Consider the following 10,129-nt stretch of genomic DNA (forward strand, 5'->3'; position numbering starts at 1 on the left):
TGACTGAATTAAAACATAATAATGCTAACTTGCTAACTCTGCCCAAGAGTCCTTGGCAAGTGAATGTAGGATGAGGGTGTGATTGGGCTTCACACTGGCCACACCGTGACCAAATCTGTCCAGTCATCCTGTGGTTAGAAACTGACCACTGCTGAACATGAAACGTGTTAATATGAGGTGTAAACAAGCTCTTAGTTTCATGTCAGTTTCAAGCAACAACAGTAAATAGAGCAATCAAACAACAAGCCTGCAAAGTTTCCACTGAGGTATATATATATATATATATATATCATTAATGCGCAAAAATAGACCATTCTGTCCCACTGAGTCTCAAACTAATCTGAGATGTTGAGCAGCTATGAGTGTACTTTGTTATTGGGGGATTTAATTCATTATTGCTGAAGATGCTCTGCTGTTTTCTGTAGACTTGGTACACAATGTATTAATATGCAAATGCAGAGTCTATGAAAATAGCCCGCTAATTTGAAGCAAGAGTTTAGCAAACAGTCAAATTTACAGTTTTTGCAGCTCATCCCAAATGTAGTCGGTCAGCCAAGACATGTATGGTGTCTAAAGTGTACTGGAGCTACAAGGCTAATGTAGCTAACAAGTAATGGAACAATACATCACCAGTTAGCACTGCGCTAACTGCACACCTAAATCACCACACACTCGCCTCAAAGTGTGGAGCTAGTCAGTTATCTGTGATAGTCTTCTTTATGTGGTTTCTGACTCTGTATGACAAATGTTTGTCTGTTAACATGGACCAAAGAACATGAAAGCAGTAAGAACAGCAGCAAAAAGGCTGAATATTATCTGTACTTTCGTCTATGTTTATAGATATATACAGTGTCAGAAACCACATAAACAAGACTATTAGACTTACAGACTTATTATAGACTACTTACTGAACAGCTCCACACAGTTTGAAGCAAATTAGTGATGATTTAAGCGTGCAGTTAGCACAATGCTAACTCCTGGCTAAAAGCTTCCATTACGTAGCTAACGCTACATTAGCCTCGTAGCTCCAGTGCAAAACTAAAGAAGCAAACTTCAGACACCAGACATGCCTCGCCTGACCGACTGCACATGGAGTAATGGAGGAAATGAACTTCACTAAACTGTCACTTAAACTCTCCTGCTGCAAAGCATTTACATAAAAAAGTGCTGATCAGGGTCACTAAATGAAGATGTAATGTTTGTGTTGTAGTTTGCGGAGCCAGCGGTCGCTGTGACTGACCCCCTCTCTGAGAATCCGCTTCTCTACTACGAAACTCAAAAGACAGAACCAATGACGGTGAGAGCAATCTTTCTCTCTCTCTCCTCTCTCTCTTTCTCTCTCTCTCTCCTCTCTCTCTTTCTCTCTCTCCCTCTCCTCTCTCTTTCTCTCCACTCTCTTTCTTTCTCTCTCTCCCTCTCCTCTCTCTTTCTCTCTCTCTCTCCTCTCTCTCTTTCTCTCTTTCTCTCTCTTTGTATATCTATTTCTTTCTGTATCTTTTTTCTGTTTCACTTTCTATATTATATATAATGTGTGTGTGTATATATATATATATATATATAATCTTTCTGTTTTTCTTTCTTTGTTTCCCTCTCTCTCTCCTCTCTCTCTTTCTCTCTCTCTCTTTCTCTCTCTCCCTCTCCTCTCTCTTTCTCTCCACTCTCTCTCTTTCTCTCTCTCCCTCTCCTCTCTCTTTCTCTCTCTCTCTCCTCTCTCTTTCTCTCTCCCTCTCCTCTCTCTTTCTCTCTCTCTCTCCTCTCTCTTTCTCTCTCTCCCTCTCCTCTCTCTTTCTCTCTCTCTCCTCTCTCTCTTTCTCTCTCTTTGTATATCTATTTCTTTCTGTATCTTTTTTCTGTTTCACTTTCTATATTATATATAATGTGTGTGTGTATATATATATATATATATATATAATCTTTGTTTTTCTCTTTCTTTGTTTCCCTCTCTCCTCCTCTCTATCTTTTTCTCTTCTCTTCCCCTTTTTCTCTCCCCTTTTCTATCTTTCTCACAAAACTTTTCTTTTTCAGTCTCTATTTCTGTTTCCCTCTGCACTCTTTCACCTTTTCTCATTCTCACTCATTCCCTCTGCCTTTTATATATATATGTATATTCTTTCTCTCTGTTTGTTTGTCTATACACTTGCTCCTTTTTCCCCACTTTTTCTTTTCTCTTCCCCCTCTTTTTTCTCTTCCTCTCCCCTTTCCTCTCTCAATCTTTTTTCCAGTTTCACTTTCTCTCTTGTCCCAATCTTTCTTTCACCCTCTCTTTTCCTCGCTCTCTTTCACTTTCTCTCATTCTCACTCACGCCTTCTGCCTCTTTTCTATTTTCTCTCTCTTTCTGTCTATCTCTCTTTGTATATCTTTCTTTCTCTATATATATTTTTTCTTTTTCACTTTCTCTTTCTTTTTCTTTGTTTGTTTCTATACCTCTCGCTTCCCCCCTTCTTTCTTCCTCTCCCCTTTCTATTTCTCACTTTTTCTTACTCTCTCGCACATTACCTTTCTCTTTATCCCAGTCTCACTCTTTCTCTCTCTCTTGTCCCAATTTCTTTCTTTCACCCTCTCTTTCTCTTTCCTTTGCTCTCTTTCACCTTCTCTCATTCTCACTCACTCCTTCTGCCTCTTTTTGTTTCTCTTATTTTCTCTCTCCCTTTCTGTCTTTCTCACCATCTCCTTTCTGTTTCTATTGTACTTTCTCTCACTTTTCTCTCTCTCTCTGCCTTTCTCTCTTTCTCTCTCTCTCTTTCTCTCTCTCTCTCTCTCTCTCTTTCTCTCTCTCTCTCTCTCTGGCTCATCATACATGTTTCATGCTAGACTAATCTTCCACTCATGCTCTGTCCACTCAGTCGCTAAACGGCCTGTTAGCTTTTAATGTAACATGGTTGCTAAATGACACCATCGCTCGTTTCTCCTCTGACAGGACCTGGACTCCTACCATGGCGATGACGAGGAGGAGCACAGTCAGGCCTTTGACTACAGCGCCCCCTCTGGTTTGGAGGACAGAGAGATGGAGGGAAGCGTGGACGGTGAAGATCCCCAGCTAACGCCCTCCGTCTCCAGAGTGGACAGCTTTGTGTCTCCAGCTGTGATCGTGTAGAGAAAGAGCCAGACGCCCCCAAAAGCCACTTTAAGTTTTATAGTAGTTGCAGTGAACTGTGGTTCGAACTCCCCAGTGAAGCGTTTAAAGCATGTTGTTGATGAGCCAAGACATTTTTGGTATTTGAAGTTATCATCTTTAGTTTTGCACTGGAGTTACGAAGCTAATCTAGCTAACAAGCTAATGGAAGCTTATAGTTAGGGCTGGGGTCACTTATCAATTCATTGACAGTTAACAGACAGGATTTATAAGTCGCTGCTGTCAGAACAAAACCTTGTATCTCCATTTTTCAGTTTTCGGCATAACTTGAAAGTAACTGTTGTCGTTTACATTGTGTGTAAATTTCATGATGAATGGACCAAAATGAATGGCCTAAAATTACAAAAGATCTGGTTTTATTAACTTGATTAAAAGTAAAATATGTTTTTCCTTCTCCTGTAAAGTTATCATTTTGGAGATATCAGGTTTTGTTCTGACAGCAGTGAAGTATTGAATTGATCATTTTTTTCCTTTCCATTGTGAATGTGTTTGCACTGTGTGTGCCGATCCATTATCTGAAACTCCAGTCCAGGTTTTACTTCATTTACACGCACAATAGGGAGTTGGCCAGTGACTGAATGTCCCCGCGTGCTGGCACACAGGGAAAACACCTGCGGATTTAACGCACTAGAACCTTCACATCAAGTCCAATGCGCTTTACTGAGATCGCAGGAAGAACATGGCGGCCGAAGAAGAAATGGAAACATTCAGTAGTAACAACAAAGTTGTCATTTTTCTTCAAGCCAGTGCGACACATACAAAGGTTAACAGCCCATTCTGCTAAAACAGAGATCTGCTGGCACACACAGCTCTGCTGCAACGTTGCACCGACGAGCATTAAAAAGGTCTGATGTGAAAGCCGCCATTAACGTTAATGTTTACATTTGGGTCAAAACTTATATTTTTGTCTTAATGCTTTATGGCATCATGGCTTTGTTGCCCCCTTTAGTGCATGCAAAAACTATCCTACACATAATACAGCTGTAACATATCCATAGTTTTAAATAAATTATAAAAAAATAACAATATCCACAAATTTGGCCCAACTTAACAATTTTTCAAGTCAAGTCAAAGTTTATCACAAAGCAGCTTTACAGAAAAATCTGGGTCCAAGCCCCCATGAGCATCGCCAATGGTGACAGTGGCAAGGGAAAACTCCCTAAGAGCAAGGTAACATTACAGCACCACCAAAATACAGCCCAGTCCCAGCCCTGCTAACCACCAGTTTAGCACTGTGCAAACAAAATTCAGGGTTAACGTTCGCTGCTAGCATTGTTTTTAGCTTTGTGACATACTTTTATCCATGTTTGTGGATAACAGTACGTCATACAGGGTCAGAAACCACATAGACAAGTCTGTTAGAGATTATTTAACAACTTGATGCAGTGTGTGATTGTTTCATGATGCAAAATGGTGGCATTACTTGTTAGCTTTATTAGCTTTGTAGCTCCAGAGGTGAGGGGAAAACTGTGGCAATTAGATTTTTCGGGCCTTGGTTTAAACATTCAGAATCAGATCAATGTCATTTGATGCCAAAGTCTATTGTCCATCTATCTTGTCAATCTAATGCGTTTTAAGACTACTGCCTTGTATCACATGCTAGCTTCCTCCTCACCCATTCTCCTCATTTCTGTCTGCTAAATGACATAATTACTCTCTTACTCTCTGACAGAATCTCCGTCTGCAATCATGGTGAGGAATAACCAGTAGATTTCATACGGAAATTCCAAATTGGATTCGCACTTTATTTATCAATCACTGTTAGCATTAGACAGCATGACTTTGTAGCTAAACTGGCTAGTCTGTGTTTCAGCCGCTAATGGTTTTGAACTGAATAATATCCAAGCTTCTGTGCTGTATGACTGGTCTTTTGTAAAAATGTGTGGTGTATGGTGAATTTCTAATCTAATGCAGTCTGGGTCAGGCTTTACAATGTACTGAAAACTTTTTTTTTGTCAAACTAGCCAAATGTCCATCTCTGCATGCTAGATGTTGAGGCTGTATCAGCAATCGCGGTCATGTTCAGACTATATATAACAATCAGTGACAAAAAATATTAGCACAGTTTTCTCAAAAATGTTGCTTGATGGCCTTCATATCAGCTAGCTGAAATAAAGGCTAGCTAGAGGTTGGGCGATGTTCATTTTCAAACTTGCCATTGTCATTTAAAATATCCCAGTGGACGTTGAGTGCGTTTACATGCATAATTGGATTCCTGCAGTTATCTGATTATTCAAATGGTCATGTAAACAGCACACTCCAATTTCTTAGATCGGAGTAAGGTCTAGAAATCCTGTTAAGAAATCTGAAAAAAGGCTGGATTTTAGCTCAGTAATCAGATTTCTCACTGCATGTGAACTCTTACTCTGATTTCTTTCAGTTTTCTCAATCTGTACATGTGCGAAAACAGACAGCGGTACGGGAAATAAGCGAGCAGCGTTGCCGCGAGACTCAGCAAAACACTTACTGACAAAATCTGATTTTCTGCAGTTATCAGATTATTAAGTGCATGTAAACGCACTCAGTATTATTGCTTATATTACAAGCAGATGACATTCTTAAGCCTAACTTGGTCCCTTTTTAAAACGTTCATTTAATAATTTGTCCACAGGGTGGCGCTGAACAGTCTCCTGCAGCGCCCTCTGATGGTTATTTTGAGTTTAACATGCTTTAAATATAAACATTTAAATATATTGTATTTTTAAATATTAATTTATTAGTCTCATGACTGCATTCCTTTGATCTCCAATTCTCGTTCAGGATTGTTGACATGGTAACAGTATCATCGCCCAAGCCTAGACCATCTGTTTTATGAATTATCTAGCAAAAACTCGCTTTAAAATGGACCAATAAGAGAGTGCAATTGCCAAAAACGTCCACAAATTGTGTCTAAATAGACGACAGTAGCTTTGATTATTTTTTTAATTTTTAACTTTTTTTTAATTTTTGGACTTTGGCCAAACTTTCCAGTGCCATTCTGTCCATCGCTGTCTTTCTTCTTGGAGCTGCTTATTGTATTCGTGTATAAACTGGGCTGATATATTTTTTTACTTTGCTATTTACATTATCACTGGCACATAAATGAAGCAGTAATTGCTGTACTTTATCGTGAATCCTATAGTTTTTAAAGGGAATCTACAGCTGTTGGGCGTTTTACTGTATTGTTCCAGGATATTTAACATCATGTTACATAATTATCGTTATACACTTAAAAATGTTCACTTTGAATTAAGATTATAATAAAGGGTTTAGTATGTTACAGTTGTAAACTGCTTTGGAGGAAAATGAAGGAGGCTTTGAGTCTGTGAGCATGTGAACAACCCCGTAAGGTTGTATTTCTTTTGTGCCTTTTTGACTACTTTTATACTGTGAAAAGCACAAGACATTTTAATGGATATTACCTATTGATGCAGTAAATAACCTTTGAAATCCTTAGTTTTTTAAAAGTCATGGTGATATTAATATAAACAGTATTAGCTCAATAAATTGGTGGTGGTTCAAATGTGTTGTCTCTTGTGTTGAATTATACATATGAGTTCTACATGAAACTGAGACATAGAACATAAAAATGGGGGAAGGTTGCATTTATTTGTGTATTTATTTTTTATTTTACCCATCAGTCTCATACACCATTGATTTATTATTGCAGTAATGAGTGTGTTTACATGCACTCAGTAATCTGATCATAATCAGATTCTGCAGTTATCTGATTATTCAAATGGTCATGTAAACAGCACACTCTGATTTCTTAGATCGGAGTAATGCCCAGAAATCCGATAAAGAGAGCTGGATTTTAGCTCAGTAATCAGATCTGTCACTGCATGTGAACTCTTACTCTGATTTCTTTCACATTTCTTAGTCTGTGCATGTGTGAAAACAGACGACGGTACCGGAAATAAGCGAGCAGCGTTGCCGCAAGATGCAGCAAAACACTTTTGGAGCGACAATGAAACCAAATACATTCTCAACAAAGTGAAGGATTTAAATATTCTTCATCTTCTAGATGAGTTCTGTTCATGTTTTCAGGTAAAGCGGTGCAGTGTTTAAAAAAAAAAGCCGCGACATGAAGTTTGAGATATACATTATATTTACGTCACATAATTTAGGTCATGTAGACCCAGTTTCCCCATTATCTGATTACTCAAGTACATGTAAACGCGTTGATCGCATTACTGACAAAATCTGATTTTCTGCAGTTATCAGATTATTAAGTGCATGTAAACACACTCAGTGACTGCACAAAAGGTCATGAGTTCAATTCCAAATGATGCCACAGGCATCCTAAAGTCAAAAGCCATCCAACTGCCAAAAGTTGACCCATTAAGCTTAAACTGATGTGTGCTGAAGTTTGCGCAAACGCACCGTACAAAAGTAAAATAATATACACCCAGTTGGCAGTTTATTAAGTACATCTGGCTTGTACTTACTTTGCTAATGCTACTACGAAACATGAGCACCTTAATGTGCCACAGACACGGCTGCGAGCTCTGAGGTAACGGCTAGGCTAACCATGCTAGGGTTCTCTGAACCCCTGTGATAGTTTAAGCTTATTGCGTCAACATTTGAAAGCGTCATGTTTTCATTACACCAGGAGCTCTCTACAGCATCGGTTGGCTAACAGAATTAGTGGTTAGTGTTCTCCTCCAAGCGTGTTGAGCTGTTCAGAGATGTTGGGTTAGCAGCAGTTTGAGAAGATGCGGGAGCTTCACGTGTCTCAGATGAATCTAGCCCTCATCTTCCCAGTTTGAATCGTGTGTTGGGGGAGACTGAGCCAGCGGGGGGAATTAGAAATTACTAAATTGGGGGAAAATCTGGTAAAAATCCAATATATATATACTGATTTGGAGCAAACAGTATTTGTCTTTCTTAATGGAAGCACATCAGAGGCAAAATCCTCGAGAAACATCAAGGAACACTGTGTCTGATCCACTCGTACCAGCGCAACACACACCACCACATCAATGTCACTGCAGTGCTGAGAATGATCCACCACCCTAATAATACCTGCTCTGTGGTGGTCCTGTGGGGTCCTGACCACTGAAAAACAGGGTAACAAGTATGCAGAGAAACAGATGGACTACAGTCTGTAACTGTAGAATTACACAGTGCTCCTTTGTGGTCAGTGGAGCTGATAAAATGGACTAAGAGTGTAGAAACAAGGAGATGGTTTTCGTTACATAGCTTACGCATAGTTTCTGTCCAGTAAACTGATGTGCCCTTTAACACTAAGGTCCACATAGGGCTCTTTTCAGAGCTGAAACCAAAGCACAGCCTCCTTTTCCTGGTTCTCAGTAACAATGCTTTGTTAGGCCCCCTGTTTACTTGCATACATTGCTAAATTTAGTCTCCCCCTGGCCCACCCAACCACAGTGGAGAAGCGCTTTCCTTCACACATCTGCTCCCCTTAAGCAATGTAAAGTGATCTCAGTGCTTTATTGTGCTTCAATTAAAAAACCTGATTATCACTTTACTTAGCATTTATTTTCCTTACTTTTTGAAATAAGACTTTGAAATAAGAAGTTTATAAAAGTCCCATATGGTCTATGCATAGAAACTAAGCCGCAGAAATAGACCACTGTAGTCGTGTCGTCATTTTGTAGTGGCGCCCGTATATGTTCTTATGCCCATCTTAGGAACTCTGGGTCTGAGCTCCATTTCTCTATGGCCAGAATGAATAGGGTTTTCGAAAAATCGCCTCTATCGCCCCCCTGTGTTAAATAAAATTAGACAGAAAATGGACACTTTTAAGATCACATTTGACCGACAGCTGATTTGGTCAGACTCTGAAGATGAGACGACACTAAATTCCCAAACTGTCATCACCACTGAGCAGCTTTTCAGTCGGCAGCTGTGACAGAAGAACAGCTAAACAACCTGGAATCAGGTTAGTGCGCAACACACACTAACACACTACCACCACGTCAGTGTTACTGCAGAGCTGAGAATGATCCACCACCCAAATAGTACCTGCTCTGTGAGGGTCCATGGGGGTCCTGACCACTGAAGAACAGGGCAAAAGGTGGTTAACAAAGTATGCAGAGAAACAGATGGACTACAGTCTGTAACTGTAGAACTACAAAGTGCACCTATATAGTAAGTGGAGCTGATAAAATGGACAATGAGCGTAGAAACAAGGAGGTGGTCAGAATGTCATGCCTGATCAGTGTGTATATCTGATACATGGTTGAATCCATCCCAGTACAGTTATCATTGTCACTATGTTAACTGTTTGCTTTTTAAATGTGTCAGAGAAAAAAAAATCACTTTTGCAGTTGCAGTGATTTTATTGCACACTGTCGAAAAATCTAACATCACGAGACTTGAAGACATTTTATTCCCAATATTTCATTTTTCTGAGGTTTTGTGTTGGATTGGACAAGATGCACACGCAAAACAGCAGTGCCACATTTAATAAAGACTATACAACGTAGATTATAAACTTTTAAAGAGTGTATAAACCTTTTAAAAATGAACACAAACTTTTTAGGGTCAAACTGTGGAATAAAACTTAAAAATGAAATATTGACATATGCCCTGCATTTAATGAACACACTGTTATTAATCAACAAAAAATGTGCTTCAATATTAAACTTCGAGGTCTTAGTCATGTTATTTGATGATGAATGAGTTCAGGTAAAATATCTAGATATTCTGACTCAGCACAGCTTTCTAGTCATTTCTTATTTACTGCCAATACCACAGTTTGACCACCAGGTGGCGGTAAAGGACAGAGCAAATGAAACACACTCACAGAACTAACTTCTCTCACTAACTTCTCTCTGATCTAACTGATCTCTCATTCTCTGAGGAGTTTTGGTCACTGCAAGATCTTTTTTACTGCATCTTTTATGATTCCCTAAACTATTTTAATGCTTCAGGTAGAGCTGAAGGATTTGGAGAGCTAATTGAGATTTTTCTGTCTAACAGGAATGGATCACTGAGTAGGCCAATGAGGCCAGTACCCAGGGGCCTCTGACTGCCCGGGGTCTCAGAGG

The 10,129-nt window shown here is 39.4% G+C and overlaps 1 protein-coding gene across 1 annotated transcript in view; it reads left to right on the forward strand.

Annotated features, from left to right (window-relative positions):
- The window catches only part of si:ch73-22o12.1 (nectin-2), a 112,121-nt gene extending 105,826 nt beyond the window's left edge, over positions 1-6,295 (forward strand). Inside the window, exons 9-10 of the mRNA XM_036594824.1 lie at positions 1,211-1,297; positions 2,919-6,295. Coding sequence (XP_036450717.1) covers positions 1,211-1,297; positions 2,919-3,095 — 264 coding nt within the window. The 3' untranslated portion in view covers positions 3,096-6,295. The remainder of the gene's footprint in view (positions 1-1,210; positions 1,298-2,918) is intronic.
- The last annotated feature ends 3,834 nt before the right edge of the window (positions 6,296-10,129 follow it).

The sequence above is a fragment of the Colossoma macropomum genome, unplaced genomic scaffold (genome assembly GCF_904425465.1).
Source record: "Colossoma macropomum unplaced genomic scaffold, Colossoma_macropomum, whole genome shotgun sequence".
NCBI classification, from domain to species: Eukaryota; Metazoa; Chordata; class Actinopteri; order Characiformes; family Serrasalmidae; genus Colossoma; species Colossoma macropomum.